The sequence below is a fragment of the Trichoplusia ni genome, unplaced genomic scaffold, assembly GCF_003590095.1.
Source record: "Trichoplusia ni isolate ovarian cell line Hi5 unplaced genomic scaffold, tn1 tig00002967, whole genome shotgun sequence".
In the NCBI taxonomy this organism is placed as follows: Eukaryota; Metazoa; Arthropoda; class Insecta; order Lepidoptera; family Noctuidae; genus Trichoplusia; species Trichoplusia ni.
The window spans coordinates 371,802-390,428 of NW_020800309.1; the positions used below are offsets into that span (position 1 = coordinate 371,802).

Sequence of the window (18,627 nt, forward strand, 5' to 3'; positions counted from 1 at the left end):
ACCAGCCTTTCACCAGTTTATATCGCAATAACCGTTGAAGTACGCAGAGGTGATGTAACCAAAAAACAAAATTGAGCCTGAGCAATCATTTGTACTACCCTAAGTTAAAATAATTACTAACACTATCTCTTTAGAATAGGGATGATGACTGGGTATAAAAAGACAAATCTCATTAGTCCCTCAGTTAGATAATTGAAAAGTATGAGACACGTATTTTTTCCTTTTTCAGAAAAACTAATTGACAATGATTAACTGCTTTAAAGTTAAGGAGGCGCTTGTGACGTAACAATATGGTAAAATTTATACTAAATCGTGACGTCACGCGTAAGTTTCATTCACTGTACTTTGGTTAATTTATGTTTGCGGGACAAATTAAAAAATACGTATCCATTATTATACAAAAACTACAAGACGGACACTAAAAAAAAAATTGTCATCATCCCTATTCATGTGGATTTTACTTAGCAAAACTTATTAACACTCTTGCTAAAAACTGGGTAAGAAAACGTCTGCTAGAAACGGACCTGAGATTTATTCAAGGGAGGAGATATATAAAAACCATTTCAGATTAAAGAGGAGTCTAAAACAAGGTGATAAGAAATATTCTTAAAAAATGTTAAAGACATTTATTTGTTTAAGAGAATAACTGTTTTCTTTATTTCATTAACATTTTTTGCTCCAAAAATTAATTAATATTTGTTTTTTAAAACGTAATACACAACCTCACGACTATTCCCCGTTGAGAGGCCAATGATGAATACCGTAATCAGTAAATAGGCTTTCTGTCATCCATCAGGGAATACTTGTATAAATGCTAACAAATTATTCAATTTAATCTTGTTCATTTATAATTTAAACAGATTTCAACGATTACTAAATTAAATGTTTTATTTCAATTTGAAGCTTTATTTTTAAGCAGTCTTTTGCCTTGCTTATTCGGAGTGTAGTTTAATTTACGCAATTACCAAAGAGGAATTATCACCACGTCTTACCTAATTCTAGATTCATATACTTACTGCTGGATAGGTATATAAAAATGCAATTATTAAATGTAATTTATTTAGGTTCATGTGAAAATATATTTTGTATAAAATATATAGTTCTGTTTTAAAGATAAATGTCAGTTTCGACAAAAATAAATATTGTCATCGTAATCTGTTCGAATGCAAAAGTACAACGCCTTTTCGTTTCTATTAAATACCTGTACTATCCCTAAAATCACAATGCAAGCATATTTTTTTTGCAATTTATGCAGATTTATTAAGTGGTGGTGGTAATTTGTTTTACCTTGAACTCCAGGCTTTGGCTCATGCCTTCCAAGTCTTTAATCAGCTTTTGCAAAAGCGCACAAGCGCTTTATGAGCAAGTGGCAATCTCGGCGTCATGGTGACGTGGATACGTGATGCTAATAAACGATCTCTTTTTAAGATAAAATAGTAGAAGTGGGTTGAAAATTTATTTTAAAAACCTGGATTGTTTTAGATTTTTTTATACTTTCTTATTTTTACCTAAACTTGGCTACCTGGTTTGGGTTTGAAAAAAATAATGGTAAAGTGTATAGTAATGTGTGTAGTGAATTTTTTAGAGAATATACAAATATTTATTCCTACCGATTTAAATCACTTAGCTCAAAGGAAATACAATTTAATCTTAACGCTTGATAATAATATTTTTTAACGGTCACACGCGTCTTTATTGAGTTCGCTTGACCAGTTTCAGGCTCAACCCGAGTTCTTGATCATGAGACATTAATATAGTAATTCATTTCTTCAAAGAGTTTACAAAAATGACCAGAATTATTTACCTTACTCTTTACATTGTCATTTACAAAGTCCAATTTTCCATACCAGGCCTCCGATATATCTGTCATGAGTCAAATAGATAAGATTTTCTTTGTAGCCGAATGGAACCTACATGCAATCACATTGTGCCGTACGAAAACCTTTGAGCAATCAAGTGCTCCCTTCTCTGGCAAGATTTAATACGGACAGAGTACGTTTTTCAAGCATTCTGATACTACTTTAATATTTGTGTGTTGAATGACCTACATTGCTGATTCGATATAAAATTTGGTAGTGTATTAAAACGGATCATAAGGTTCTTTCGTTTTTAGTACTTTTTGAAATGATGTCTGTATTAATCTGTTTCTCTTTAGATGTTTATAAGATTAACGTGTCTATGTGTGTATCCGCCTGTCTCATCGTAGCTGTTAGAGGATAAATTTAGGTTTCGTTTCTTTTTCTTTTTAAAATTCCCGTGTCACGATGTTAGTTACCGTACTCCTCCGAAACGGCTTTACCGATTTTTACCAAATTTTATATGCGTATTCAGTAGGTCTGAGAATCGGCTACTATCTATTTTTCATAACTCCAAGGGATAAGGGTTGTCCACCCTGAATATTTTGTCTCCACTGTGATCATCGACTGTTAGGCGGTACGTAGTTCACCGGGACAGCTAGTATACGATGAAAAAATTAGATGTATAGTCGTGAGTCCACTGTGATCGACGCCGACATCAAGTTAACTGCAGGGTTAAGTTAATACAGTCTAGATAAGAAATAAGACGACATAGGCGAGTGCCTTGCTAAGTGCTTGTGCAAGTCTTGTCCATTGACAAGGATTCCATACTACAAGTCATTCACTACTGGTATCGGCATCGAATTGGAGATACACAAAAATCCCCTAGCTATCATGGTGGCCTTGCAGTTCCATTAATTGTTCGAAGTGCTGGTTCGATTCCAACAATAGGACTCCCATAGGCTGGTATTATACATATAAAACTATCTTAAATAAAACGCTTCAACTTCCACCCCAAACAAATTTGCAAACACGTATCGACGTATCCTAAAACGAAACTCTTTTAGCACTTCAATATAAATTGAATACTACTTTCCAGTCTGGTTTGGAATGAACCTAATACAAATCCAACTATCTGTCCGTCTGTGAACAGAATGGCAGAGTTCGCAAACTGCATTCTCAACACAGACCGCTGAAAACAATAGGTATTCCTATTCTATCCAACTTTACTGAAACTATTCATTTAGCTGCTTTTTTAGGGATCGGCGGTGAATGTGTGGATTTTATTAATGGGTTTAAGGTTCTGTAGGGGGATAACAAAACGGTTGGCAATATTATGTTTTTTTTTTTCTATTCGATTGCTTTTTGACTCGCGAATTTACCTTCCGTTGCAATTAACGAAGTATGAAAACGTTAAGCGATTGAAAGATGCATGAATGATTATGATCAACTACTAATGACATAAATAATTTCCTTACAGAATAAAAAATAATAGAGCACCAAAAAATGAAATAACATTAATAAGATTGAAAAAGGACTTTATTTTTCTCTCATATCTTATTATATCGAGTCTAAATCTTATACAGAATAATTATAAAAAATATATGAAAATTCAGGATTCTCGAGGCTGATTTCCATTTTTAGTAAATAAAAGCTATATCGCTAAAAATATACAATAACTTTATAATAATTACGTTCTTTCCTTAATTAAAATCCAAATTGATGTACGGAACCCTCGCTTTACTACTTGCACAGCTTTTTTCAAACATTTAAGGAAACAATTCCCATTTCGTATTTAAATTTACGTAACGACGCATTCGTACCGGTAGCTACGAAATTTTCCGACGAAATAGTTTAACTTTTAACGTAATTGGTCCATTGCAACAATGTTAATATACATTGTTGCTACTTATTCTATAATTTTGTTGAACAATAGAACTGTCTTTCGCTGGACATTCTTTAAATATAGTAATGATTTATAATTAATAGATTTAAAAATCTGATAAACGCGTTTTTAAATGTCACTCCATTCAAATTTTATCAAAATCGTTTGAGCCGTTTTTACAGTCGTAAATTGCATTGTCATCGGGTTTGAAACTATCCTGAAAATTTCAGCCTGCTAGCTTATCGGGAAGTGCCTCAAAATTGAGTAGCAAAAACTCAAATGTAATAACAAACAAGAAAAGTAGTAGGACCACAATGCTAAGTGACTTTGTATAATCGCAAACGTCAATAAAACCGCTCAAAAGTATGGAGAAGACGGATAGGTCAAGGTCACGAATTAATTATCAAAGCGAAAGGTCATCCCCATAAGAAATTGTTAATTTTTTTTCTACTGCTATTTTCTCCACATTACCTATGCAAATAAATAATTTCATTATTTCATTCCTTCTCTATCTTTCTTTGAGCTTTATATAGCATAGTAATTGGCAAGTTTGGTGAGATGTGTTTAAGCTTAATTTTTCCTGCGACCTTGAAAAATGCGGTTTTAACTGAAGCTTGCTATTTCTACATTTACCATCTTTGGACACATGACCGCCAAAATACTGACTAGCAGTCACCCCAAAATCGGTCGGATACATCATCACTAGTACTCAAGGCCAAGAGATTAAAAGCCCTTGAACCCTATAAATGACCAAATGCTGACATAAACCCCCACTCGTCGCGTAGGAGTTATACAAACGACCTATATCCGTTTAAATCCTATGATTTCGGAAGCAGGTGCCTTCATATGCCGTGACAAGGGATTATTCTGTTCTAAATCGTATTAAAAGATTTGAATAACATAATTATGTGAGTAAGGTAAAATGGGTTGTGGAGGTCAGATGGGCAGATCATGTTGTGTGGGTATTTAGGTGATGCTGGTAACTGGACAGGATAAAACGTAGCTTGGGAAGCTCTTAAGGAGTTTGAAGATAATTAGATTGATTGTTAACACGCTGTTGCTAGCGGCATTCCTCTCTGTTTGTTTTTTATACCTGCAAAAACATTACCCTCAATCAAGTTGCCAGCTACGGCCATACCAAATTTCATCAAAATCGGTTCAGCCGTTTGAGTGCTAAGGGGTAGGAAATATACAATAAAAATGTTTTACGTCCAAGAATCGTTGCTTATCGACCGATGATATCGATCTGTGAAAATTTCACCTTTGTTACATAGTTGAAATTTTCACACGGGTCACTACGGTCACTACGGGTGCGGTCTGTAACTCTTGCACTTTTCATGAGATTACAGTTTGGAGGGACAGACGGACAAATAAACGACAGCTGTACCTCTGTAATAGCGTTGCGATTTCACCGTTGTTGAACCTTAAAATAAATTGAACAGCATCGGACGTAGCCTCTCAGTATAAAACTAAAATGTAGTTGTTCATTTTTCAAGCCGAACACTTTGCTTGGTTTATTGCCTACATCGTAAACGGAAGATATTATTTTTCTTATACGCGGTGTGCGGTTTCCGCGGTACATTTTCTCAGCAAACTCCCCTTTGCGTATATTTGGCGTACTTCCCGTAATATTGTGTAGTTTAGCGGACCATCACTGGATGGAAAATAAAGAGATACACGACTTGTTGACATTTCAAGGTTCAAATATTCAAAAAGAGTTCTGATGTTTTTTTTTTTGTAAACTTTGTTTCGGCACGCAGTTGATTGGGACTGTATACCTACTCAAAAATGAGGATTTTGGGTTAAGAAGCGTGGATAGATGACTATATTTCAATAAGATTATTTTGTCAAAATGGGACATGGAAAATAATATCATGAGGTATCATAACTAAGTGTTAGAAGCGCCTTTATTTCAATACACATAAAGTATTACATGTGAACATGAACAAAAAGAACTTATCACCTAAAGTCACCTTTAGTTACTTATTTTTAAAGTAAGGTTCGAAAAAGAGACTGAGATTTTTCAGCTTTGTAACTAAAAAAAATGCAGATTTTTCCTAAATGCGAAATCCTCGCTACATTTCCTTGACAGTAAGATATTATATAACCAGGTATGTATGTTTTACTAGAACAAACTAAACTCTTTGTATGACAAAATAATAGTAAAACAACAAATAACTCATTTATTAGGGACAAAAGTGTAACACAAACAAGGAAACTCAATTAACGTAATCTTTGGAAAGCTTTTAAGTACACCAAAGGAATCCCCGTGTTCTATTCAAAGGAAATAATAGGAAATGGGCAATAGTTAAGGTAGGTTCAAACTAAAACTACGGTAACATTTCATTTTGGTATGTGGAATCTTCATCTATATACATCGTGATTTTTTTGTCGTCTTACAAAAGCAGCCCAGTTCATGTATCCAATGACTAGAACACGTTCATGATAAAAAATATTTATTTATGAGATTTGAATTAATTTAAAATGCAATTCTTATTTAATATTATGATGAAATTCGTAGTTTTTTAGAAACACAGCTCTGTTGCGAGCGCGGTCCGAGCCTTGTAACAATGGTAAGGGGCGCGGGCGGTGGCGTTTTTATCATTTTTAAGAGTATATTTCTGATTTCTCTTGTTTAATTTTTCTTCGTACTTATTATCTTAGTTGATGATAAAAAAAAAAATCGCGCCCAGGGGTATTTTACGTCGGATACATGAACTAGGCTACTTTTGTAAGACGACTAAAAAATCACCGTGTATAATACATCATCATAATTCCCCTGCCCTTATACAAATTATTATTTAGGGTCGGCACAACATGTCTTCTTCTTCCATGACTGCACGGATAGGCAAGTGGTTAAAGTCACAAAGCCAAACCCATATTTGCCCCTACAACGGTGATAACAGAATATTTACTCAGTTTTTAAACATTAAATCAGAGGGAATCCCAACAATATCCTCTGCTCCAATGCGAACTATATTCTTTTTAGTCGTATTCATTTTCAATTGAACGATGTGACATCCTATGTCCCAATTTCTGCTTTTCTTCTCCTCGCACCAACAATTCAACTGTTTCAAAACTTCAGAAGTGTCACTATCTATTACTTCACCAGGTGCTAAATCTACTGGAACATCTGTATTACAACACATCTTAACTGCCTTCTGCAGCAAATTTTTATAAAAACCCGCCTTGTTCGGCACTACAATGGTGCCAGGCGGACCAAACTCCAAAAAGATTCTCGATAAAGTGACAATCGTTCCTTCTGGCTCGCTTGGAATCTGTCTTAATATAACGAAATTCGACATGTTCTCTTTGCAAATCAATAAAGAGCATGAAATGTTTTTGCAAGTATTTGTAGCGAATGGAAGGATGTTCATCCGCCATGTTTTGCCTTTAGATAACTTGAATTGTAAGTCTGGAGGCCCTTCTGGATAACAATGAGTACAAGCATTTAAAACATCACGTACCTTCCGTTGAGACAGACAATAACACCTTTTCATCTTCTTAATCGTTGCCTCCTTATAGAGATGTTCAAGACTACAATGATGTCTAAAAGCAACATCGAAAATCTCCTCATCCGATAAAACCGGATAATATCGATTATTATATTGTCTCCGCATCAAAACTATCCCCTCCGGAAACTTCGTGATTTTGAATTTGTCCGTTTCCATAACGTTATTTTCGATATCTTTAATGATTTTTTGAATACCTTGTTTAGTGGATAGGTGGCCGCACGGTATATGGTGACTTTTGATTGCTTCTAAGTAGCGTTGTTTTGCGGCGTCGTAATCTTTGAATGTTTCTTTCCATCTGTTATCGTCGGACGCCATTTTGTGACGCGTGAGCTGTGCACGCGGTGCGGTACGCGGTGCACGCTGGCTGCGGGAGTACTAAACGCTAACGAGAGCGCCACGCCGCGACGCGTGCGGGGGGTCCGCAATCGTGGTAGTCGTACGTGCGACAAAGACAGCTATAACGTGTGTGAATTTTTTGAGATAGCGATATGCGATTACTGCAACATAATTTTTTTGTCATTATTCTGATGTATAAATAGTGATTTCCTGTTTGTAAATGTTTTATGCATCATTTTATTTTTATGTTTTAATACTACCTGCCTATATTAAAAATATACTTTTTTTGGCTTCATATTTTTAGGGAAGTACTTTTAAGTTGAGTATTCGTAGTTTGTAATTATCATGGTAATAGGGGACTTTTGTGAAATACCGTCAAGTGAATATAATATCAAAATCTTTTATTCCACGATCATTCTCAGATACTTACCAAAAAGATTTTATACATATTAGACGCAAAAAAAAAATACATCCTGCTACCACAAAGCACAATTGGCTGATACACGTAGAATAACCACACAACACATAATATGCAAAATAAACCAAGGTTCCGTGACCGCAGTTCAATCAGTACAAGAGCTTGTCCCGCCTTTCATGTGGTCACCTGATTCGTAATGGACGGATGCAGTTTTAAAGTGGAGACACCGTATCGGCTATCTGTAATTGAGTTTTGGAACTCTTACTCACACTTGCATTATTGTTGTTAGGTACCTACAATTTAAGGCTGGATTTTTACGGTGCCACATTATCGGGCTTTAAATATTTTATAAGTTATCATAAAGTACCTGCATAATTAAGAATATATAACTACGAGAAAATAGCAGCATCAAATTTTTAAACAAGAAGAAATCGTAATTTAAAAATAGTGTCTTATATTTTTTTTGTTTTTGTTTTGAAAAACGTCTCCCGCACTATGGAATTTAATCCTTGTGTCGCGGGGGGTTTACAAACATACAACTCACATGCACAAAAAAGACACCCAGACTCAGAACAAGCATTCGTGGATCACACAAATGCTTGTCCTACGCAGCCACGAGGCGGACAATTTCACAAGTACATACCTAAGAACAGTAATCCTGTTACTGACGTCATTTCTAATACTAAAACATTATTTGTCTCTTATAATAACATTTAATCTTTGAGTCATCTCATAATGAATGCGCAAGCACAACTGTAGATTACACAAGAAGTAAGTCAGCGAGAGAATGCAAAATTTTAATTGTATTTCTAGAGGCAATTAAGATTAAATGTTTTATAGATGTAAAGACATAAAATATCAATAAATAACTGATATAGTGATTCCCATTACTAATAATACACGTTGATATTTTCCCCACAGAACACCAATCATAGCCTGGACTTGAAAATGGACAGCCCAGTGGCAATAATTGAGGATTGGATTAACTTACCTAAGTGACATCCAATCGTAATTTTATGAAGGTTGATCTGAAATATAATTGATTAACAGAGTAGTATTCCCATTCGCTACTGTGTGGCATCGCGAATTTATTCAGAGAATAAAAAAAAAAAAGTTTTTTAGTCTATGGCAACTCACAACTAAACGTCACTGATTTAGAGCTAACCATGATTTTGTGGGTCCCATTATGCCAGGGTTCAGCTATTGTTGCTGGGGTTGGGGTGGGTGATTATATTTCAGATCAACCTTCATAAAATTACGATTGGATGTCACTTAGGTAAGTTAATCCAATCCTCAATTTTATTTCATGTTGATCTGAAATATAATTGATTAACAGAGTAGTTGTTCAGAGATTGAGGCATAATGGGTGCATCTTATAAGCCTGGATATGATGAATGACGGTTAAGGCTTTATAATTATTAAGATATCTATTTATAGTGGCATATTATCCTAATATTAGTATCTATATTTGTTTTTATCCATATATTCTGTCATACACATTGATTATTGATCAACTATTAATTTTCATTTTTTATAAAATTAGTCTGTAGTAATTAACAAATTTTTCTAAATGCCAAATTTGTAAGCCAAAAGGGCAGAACATGTTGATGCATATATTGTCCTTATATTTTCACCACATCAAAAAATGTTTAATACATATATTCTGTCATACACATTGATTATTGATCAACTATTAATTTTCATTTTTTATAAAATTAGTCTGTAGTAATTAACAATTTTTTCTAAATGCCAAATTTGTAAGCCAAAAGGGCAGAACATGTTGATGCATATATTGTCCTTATATTTTCACCACATCAAAAAATGTTTAATACATGTTTTAGGCAAATAAATACTTCTTTATCTTTGTTCTATTACTGAGATTAATGTAATATGAGTTTTTAAGTGGAACAATGAACAAATTTTATGTTATGTTACACATGTTTATGCAAATAAATATATCTTTATCAATTGTTCCACATATTGTGGAGACTGTGTCCACCAATTTCATGATTGACTATTAATTACCAATTTGTGCTCTTTTTGACATCAATGTAACTATGACTTTTTTTAAGTCATACAAATTTCCTGCACCTTGTGCAATTTGATACTTAACCATTAGCTTTTAACAATGTAACTATGGATTTTGAGTAAGACACATTTCCAATACATAGTGATATTGTGTACAGTTTGATAATTAATTATTCATTATTAACAATGTAACAATAAATTTTTAGTAACAAATTTTCTACACATTGTGTTAATTGTGTCAAACAATTTGATAATTATTTTTAATTATTTACAATGTAATTATGATTTTTTTAGTAATACAGATTTTCTTCATATTGTTTTAATTTTGCCATAAAATTAGATAATTAGTTACTAATTTTTGCTCTTTTTTAGCGCAGTAATAATAAGAGTATTTTAGGTACTGCAAATATTTCTTATTTATAAGCTATTAATAAGAAATAACAAGATGATAATGAGATATTCCATTTACTGTCAGTTGCAGTTTGTAAGTCACTCAATTATGATTAAAATTAAATTAAAATTTTTGTCACTGCAGTTGTCGGTTCCTAAGACATGAGCTATAAGGCCTTGCAAAGGTAGTAGAACCTACAACCAAACCACCTTTTTCCCTGATTAAACTCAAGAGCATTCCTGCTGCTCTTGCAGATGTACTGCTGGAGTGTGGGATACAGCTGTCAGCAGGTATAAATTTGATACCTGATTAACTGTTTTGAAGGCCAAGGGTAAAACTTTTAATATGGTAAAGTTAACTTATTTCAGGTATTGGTTAAGGCTACAAGGATCTTTAAATCTTAGAAGTTAGCCATAATTTATGATCTTAAAAGTAAAAAGTACATTATGGTTCCTTTCCTTTTTTACTGAGAGTAAGGTTGGTTATCACAATTCTCATCTTATTAATTGTCAGGGTGTGACATGGGCTATGTTATTTAGTTTAATGTATGAGAGGGCGGCTAGTACCCATTGAGCAGCTATCCAAGCTAGGAGTTAGAAGATTTTTGTGTCTTGGTTCAAATAAATAACTAAATAATTCTGTGTCTTCAGATACAGGTGTATTGTATGTTTCATTAACATAATATATGTATGTTTGTGTCTATTGTCAACAGAGTTATTCCTGTGCCATATAATTATGTTCTAGCCTATTTTGTCATCATGTTGCTTGTAACCAGTTGTTGCAAGTTCTATTTAATAACCATCTATACTTTCTTAACCGATAAGCAATATGTTTATAATATTGTGTTTTGAGGCAGCTAGCAGATGAGTTAGCTGGTTCAATACAAAATATGGGTTCTGGCTTTCTGTAATACAGGCAAATCTCAATCTGAGTAAGCCTCTCAGAAATCCTTTGTTATCCATACCTAATTCCTCTCCCATCTTTAGAGTCAATGCTGATTTGTGGAAATTTAGGGTTTTGAAGCTAGCTCCATTCTCTAAACTTTCTATTAATGTTTCCTAATTAATAAGGGTGAAGATCAAAATAGGATCCCGGTTACTGCTTTGTTGACACAGATGGTAACATGATGGTTAATGAGCTATCTAACGTTGGCTTCTAACTGCTTCCCTTAAGAGATGCTTTTTGTCAGGGCACCTAGTCTGCTCAGTGTGTGTTGTCGGTTAAAAATCCCAAAATTGGGTGAATAAGAACTTAGTGACTTTTTGCTTGTCATTATTAATATTCTGAAACATTTAGTAAGGTAAACAAATGTTGGGAATGCTTAAAAAACATATTCATGTCCACTAAGTATTGATGCATATACATTTAGTGTTTAGTAGCATTAATGTTATTGGGTGCCTCACTTCTTAGAGATGTGTGTGTCACATTGTTTTTATTGCTATAGATAAACTTGTGGGGCCCAAAATCTATTGATAACGAAACAAGTATGGTTTTTTCGTTGACTTACATGTGGAACTGAGCACTATTTATCTTACTTATGTATTTGCAGCCATGTTACTCTGGCTGTATAATCTTGCAATGTGTTTTAATCCAGTTAATATTATGTTCTAATTGATGTATTAAATGCAAGTCATCATTCTAAACAAGGCACCACACTACAATTGTTTTCGCCATTACTATGTGTCACCATTCTATTAGAAAAGCTTTAGAAACTAGTTCTAGTATACATTTTCTATAATGTTCTTATAGTTTCGGATTATGTAATGGGGCCCCATCTTAGGTCAGTTGACAGCATCAAGATTGCTATTGTTATGCAACAAGGCTAAGTACTTAACTTGTTCTATTATTTTTTGTGTGTGTTTGAACATAACCTCTTGGGCAGGTTCACAGAAGGTTCCCAACAATCTTGCCAATTTGCTGATTGGGCAATGTTTAATATCATTGATATTTAGTATCTCTATAGGAGTTGCATTCTTGCTGTATTTCTGATGTTAACTAGTCTCTATTCATAGTAAACCTAAAGTATTTATTGTACTAATATACTTTAACCATAGTTAACAATGAGGGAAAATCATTTAGATAAATGTGAGTGTAGCCCCTCTGTCAGCCAGACATTTATACTGATTCTAACCAATGGGTGGTCATTCAGACAACAGTTTGTTAAATTTCTAGTCTGTAAGGACTGTGGGTGCTGTACATGGACTACATGGAATTGCAGTAAATTTATATGACATTTTCAAACTCAAAGCGGATTAATTTTTCTGAGTTTAGGTGTTATTGAACCTAAGGAATCAGTTTTATCTTAAGACTGTGCAAGACATGTGATATTGATGGTCCAAGGTTCCCATATCCACAATTTGAAAACTATAATATTTTTCTATATATATTTTTGGTTTTCAGTTAAGAACAAATCTGATCTGTCCGTTGAGTTTGGTGGTCTTAAGAATATTAAATCTTTAGACATATATGTATATAGATAGAATTTTTTACTGTGAGTGCATATTTGTACAGCCCCTAACTCATGAGTTATTGATGGTCTGACACATATTGTTGATTTCATTTATATGTATATTGTTTATGTAAACAATGTTATGTTCAAGTATTTTAAGGTACATTAGTGGTGGTATGTTCACAACATGAAAGACAGTTAGATATATTACATATACCTGGTTGACAATTGCCTGCTGGATGCATGGCATGGTGTACCCTCTCGGGGCCACCCTTCCTGTGTCCTGTTCAGCGAGGGTGTCACAGTTGTATCATACCACTCTTGGGTCCACCTTGCTGTGCTAGCACTTTGGTTTGATGCCGGACCACTTATGTTTTCCACAGTCCTTGCTTAGGTTAGAGGTGGTATTCGGTTATAACTTTTGTTATGCATTCTTGATAGGTGCATTGGTCTTGTTTCTATCTTGAGCCTCGAATCCACCTCGAAGAGTGTCACCATTGGTTCTTGTTGTGGACTGTGAGAACCAGTGAACATAGTATGTTCTTCATCAAAACTGTCGTATCTCGTACGAAGTTTTGATCTTCGAGCTGTCTCGCGTACAAGCTCGGTTACACTTAATGCATGTTGTTCTATCAAAGTTGCGGGCTCGCGTCCCGAACTTTGTAGTAATGCATGTTCTTTGTGTAACATCAAAGTTGCGGGCTCGCGTCCCGAACTTTGTAGTAATGCATGTTGTTTGTGTACCATCAAAGTTGCGGGCTCGCGTCCCGAACTTTGTAGTAATGCATGTTGTTTGTGTACTGACAAAATTGCGGGCTCGCGTCCCGAACTTTGCAGTAGGGTTTATCAGAGCTACGACGTCTCGCGAAGAGCCCGATCTTCGAGCTAGAGTCTCTCGTACCCGCTCGGTTCATGCATGTCTTTAGTACTTCGCATCATCTCACATCATATTTGTGTCCTTGTTCACTGAACCTAAAATCAGAGAAAACCTCACCTGTTGGCCCCCCTCTTTGAGGTTATGGGTCAGTGTTCCATCGTTTATATTCCGTAATTTGGGGGCGCCCACAATTTAACATCGAGCGTGGAGCATCGCGTACTAGCTCGGTTATACGTAATGCATGTTGTTTTGTGTACTATCAACGTTGCGGGCTCGCGTCCCGAACTTTGCAGTAGGGTTTATCAGAGCTACGACGTCTCGCGAAGAGCCCGATCTTCGAGCTAAAGTCTCTCGGACCCGCTCGGTTCATGCATGTTTTTAGTATTTCGCATCATCTCACATCATATTTGCGTCCTTGTTCGCTGAACCTAAAATCAGAGAAAACCTCACCTGTTGGCCCCCCTCTTTGAGGTTATGGGTCAGTGTTCCATCGTTTATATTCCGTAATTTGGGGTTCCATCCCACGGCGATGAACCTAGGGCAAGGGCTGCGTACACGCATCCTGCATTAACTCCGCAGCGCCTTTATAGTCTCGAAGATCACTTTTAAACATCTTGGCCAGTATTTTCAAGGCTTTTGTATCACTTGGCAATACTTTTTCGACTTGAAATATGCCAAAAACTATTTAAATAACGTAATTAAAGTGTAATTAACAAAATCACCACGATGCCGTTAAGTCGCGAAAAAAGAAAGTGACGTTTAGTTGTGAGTTGCCATAGACTAAAAAACTTTTTTTTTTTTATTCTCTGAATAAATTCGCGATGCCACACAGTAGCGAATGGGAATACTACTCTGTTAATCAATTATATTTCAGATCAACATGAAATAAAATTAACAATTAATTATTGGCGCTGGGCTGTCATAATGGAAATAAAAAGCGACTCCCGCACTAATTAAATAAATCCTTGTATAGTTGGGGTTTCGCAAATGTTCAAGTCGCAAGCTTAGAGACACCTAGATTCGGAACAAGCGTTCTTGGATAACACATTTTTCTATTTCATAGAATGAGTTACGTTGAGTGGGTTTGGTGTGGTGACCTATGGTATAGGTTGGCTATCAATGCAGTAAAATCCTTAACAGTGGCGAATGTTGACGACATATTAGAACGACTTACATCAAAAACACAAAACATAAACTGTGTGGGGATGAAACTGAGTGAGAGCGGGATAGTCTGAGAGAGCCCTTCTCTCTCAGACTATCCCGCTCTCTCGCAAATGGGAGAATTGGCGGAAGACGTATGAAGAATTAAAGAAATTGTGTTAGAATTGATTTACAAGAATAAACGCATCTACAAAACTATGTAGACGTTTAATTTCCCACATAATATGTATGCGTTTACTTTCCAGTGATTATCACTTAAATTATTAACCGCCACTCAGCAAGCGTCCAGCAGGCTTTAATTATTACAAACACCTGAATAAAATACCTATTCTGAAGGTTATTTCTCACGATTCCTCTTTTTCCTTATTAAAATTAGCTTCCTCAATTAATATTAATGAGTTGCTTTCAACATATTAGCTTTGTCCCTTGCCGCTACCTTTTTTCTAATATAGTTAAGTTATTAGCGTCGGTGAACATATTATGAGACTGCCTTCAACTTGGGAAAATAATACTGGTTGGGAAACATTCTGTAATTTGGAAATTTTGAAAAAAACCTGAACTTCACTTTTGTAATAATATCCGATTATACGTTGCTTTACAGTTTTATACCTAAAGGAAAAACCCTAATAGTGTTACTTGCTGTTACTAAGGCTGAAGTGTCTGTCACTACATCTGTTACCAGGCTGTCTGTATATCATGAACTATGATATACATTGTACCCTAACACTGTATGTATTAAGAATCACTGCTGTAATTCCATGGTGTACAATAAAGAATATTCTAATCTAATCTAATCTAATCTATGATATACAGACATATAGATGTTAAGCAACGTTGTTTTCATAAATTTTACGTATGGCCATTTTATTTTGCGAATTGTTTTTTAAGCCCCTTTGTACGAAACCCTATGTCAAATTTGAGCCGATTTTTTTTATAATAACTGTCGTGAGACTGATTCATTATTAAATGATGTAACGGTTTACTCACGCATATCTCATGATTAAGGACTCCGGTTGGGTCCGAAACTAGTCGGGCACCCCCGATAAATACGCGTGAGTAAATCGTTATATCATTTAATAATGAGCCATTTTTTTACGTTGTGTAGATAAAGTTATAGATAGCATATCTAATATTAAAAAGCAAATGTAAGTCTGTTCGATCCCCTATTATAAAATTGTGAAAGCTCAAATTCTAGAAGAGGCTACAAATATAAATCCAATGATAATATGGCTGTCAAAAAACAAATCTATACTATTTGATTGTAATTTGTAAAAAACCTTTCCAAGCTCTTTCCAAGAAGGTCAAAATTGTACAAAAAAAAAGATACCTGTCCTACCCATTACCATGTTCAGGCATATTGAACATACCCAAACTTGTTTTCTTAAGATACCCTATCCAGTACCAGGGTTTCGCCTGAAGCGGTTGCCATGGTAACTCCTATCAGTAAGTATTAGCAACGTCTTTAAGTCAAAGTAGTAAGGTTTAATTTCGTCTTAATGTCTTGTGGGGATTAAATAAGGAATCTTGGAACTTGCAATGTAAATTACTAATTCAATATTTGTAGGACAAGGGCTGTGGCTACTGCTACTATATACCTATTGGGAGTACTAGTAAGTATTAGTAGGTACATAGAGTTTTGATACATATAGATATATAGAGATAGAACTCCTTCAAACTTTCGTATATTTGGTGTTACAGCCTATTATTACAACGGCCCATTGGCTGTCAACGTGGATCTGTTAAAACCATGTTAAAATCCAAAGGTGTGCTTTAATAGTCACTATCGTGAGAATGATTCATTATTAAATGATGCAACTGTTTACTCCAGCAAGCGTATTTATCAAGATTGCCCGACTAATGTCGACCCGTCGTCTTTAATCGACGATGACGCGGCGGGATCGAGAGTCGACCTACGTAACATGGAGTATTTTTTGAATCGTAACAATTGGAGATACATAGGTATATGCATTTTTATATTTATATAGGTCTCTAAATTGAGCCATACCCAAAACCAGAACGCTACATCAATCGACTCCAAAAAACCAAAATTGTTCTTTTTTTTGCTGCTAAAATAACAGCGAGGAATTTTGTGGACTGTTAATAAAAACACAGTGTATTTATTGCTCGCGTCACATCGGAAAGCCTCCGACCGAGAAAGGCACTTAGTTTTTTCCGCTACAAAATGTACTTCGAGCTAATCCTGAATACATTTTTGCTGGTGCAAATCTGGAAAGGATGACTTGAAAAGCTTATATTAAGTGCAATTATAACAAAACGTGGTAAATTTGCAATGGAAAGACAAATAATCTATACTTCTATACTTAATATATAAAGCTGAAGAGTTTGTTTGTTTGAACGCGCTAATTTCAGGAACTACTGGATCGAATTGAAAAAATCTTTTTGTGTTGAATAGATCATAAATCGAGGAAGGCTTAAGGCCATAAACCATCACGCTACGACTAATAGGAGCGAAGATACAATGGAAAATGTGAAAAAAATAGGGCAGGTATAAATCATAACTTATATCTTCTACCCACGGGGACGAAGTTGCGGGCAACAGCTAGTCCAACAAATAAATTTAAACTAGAGAAAATGGAGTAGCTGCCTACCTATTAAGCGTTGGCTAAGTGTTTACTTGCTCTGACTGTTATGCCGGAGGTTGTGGGTTCAAATCTCACCCAGGACAAAAGTTATTGAGATGAACACAATAATTTGCTGTATCTGGATGAAATTATTTTTAATTTGTATGAATCAAGAAATATATAAGTATGTACCTTTCCATTGTTGAAAATTGAGACCAACGATATTACTAATAAAAAAAAGATAACACCCAACATCAATAACAACAAAATTAAGTGTTGAAAAGGTCTTCAATATTCAAGAAGTAATATTCGCGAAAAAGCAATGTATCAATTTTTACTACACCTTACATTTTGATAAACATGTTAGCTAAAACATGGACCATTTATCACCCTGAAAGAGAAACAACGGTATGACACTCAATTATATTAGTTTTGCACCTAGGGGATACAGCAATAAATTATATGGAAGCAACGACCATAGGTGTATTGGAATTGTATTGGCTTTCGTTCTTTTGACTGCCGATATTTCATCGGCGAATATTTCTATGGGATTTTTATATTTTGAGAAAATATCACTGTCTCTTGGGAATTTACTACTCGATTTGAGGGTTTCACAAACATTCAAACCACATTTCACAGAGCTTCTAGATCTATACTTCTATACTAATATATAAAGCTGAAGAGTTTGTTTGTTTGAACGCGCTAATCTCAGGAACTACTGGTACAAATTGAAAAAATATTTTTGTGTTGAATACACCATTCATCAAGGAAGGCTTTAGGCTATAAACCATTACGCTGCGACTAATAGGAGCGAAGATACAATGGAAAATGTGAAAAAAAAACAGGGCAGGTATAAATCATAACTATCTTCTAACCACGGGGACGAACACGCGGGCAACAGCTAGTTTAAAATAAGCATTTACAGTTTTGGATCACTCGAAGGTTTTCCGATGTAGGAATTAAATTCGCTGAACGTCTTACAACGATATGTTAGGTTTTGACAATTGAATCGATGAATTTAGTAGGTATGCTGTGTATATTTTTTTTTCTTTCGAAGTTTGACAAAAAATCAACTTACTACTTACCACGCCGTTTTATATTGGTTGACTAGTTTGTGATCGATAAACTTCGATTTAACATGGATCGAAAGTTCCGATTTAAAGGTCTCAACGTCATTAGGTGAGAAACA

General features: G+C 34.9%; 1 protein-coding gene across 9 annotated transcripts in view; it reads left to right on the top strand.

Annotated features, from left to right (window-relative positions):
* Nucleotides 1–18,627, top strand: part of LOC113507610 — a 411,058-nt gene that overhangs the window by 198,345 nt on the left and 194,086 nt on the right. Inside the window, exon 5 of one of the 9 annotated variants that reach the window (XM_026890480.1) lies at nt 8,872–8,900. The exons of the other annotated variants lie outside the window; for them this stretch is intronic. Coding sequence (XP_026746281.1) covers nt 8,872–8,885 — 14 coding nt within the window. The 3' untranslated portion in view covers nt 8,886–8,900. Of the gene's footprint in view, nt 1–8,871; nt 8,901–18,627 lie in introns of those variants that run through there. 9 annotated transcript variants of the gene reach the window in all.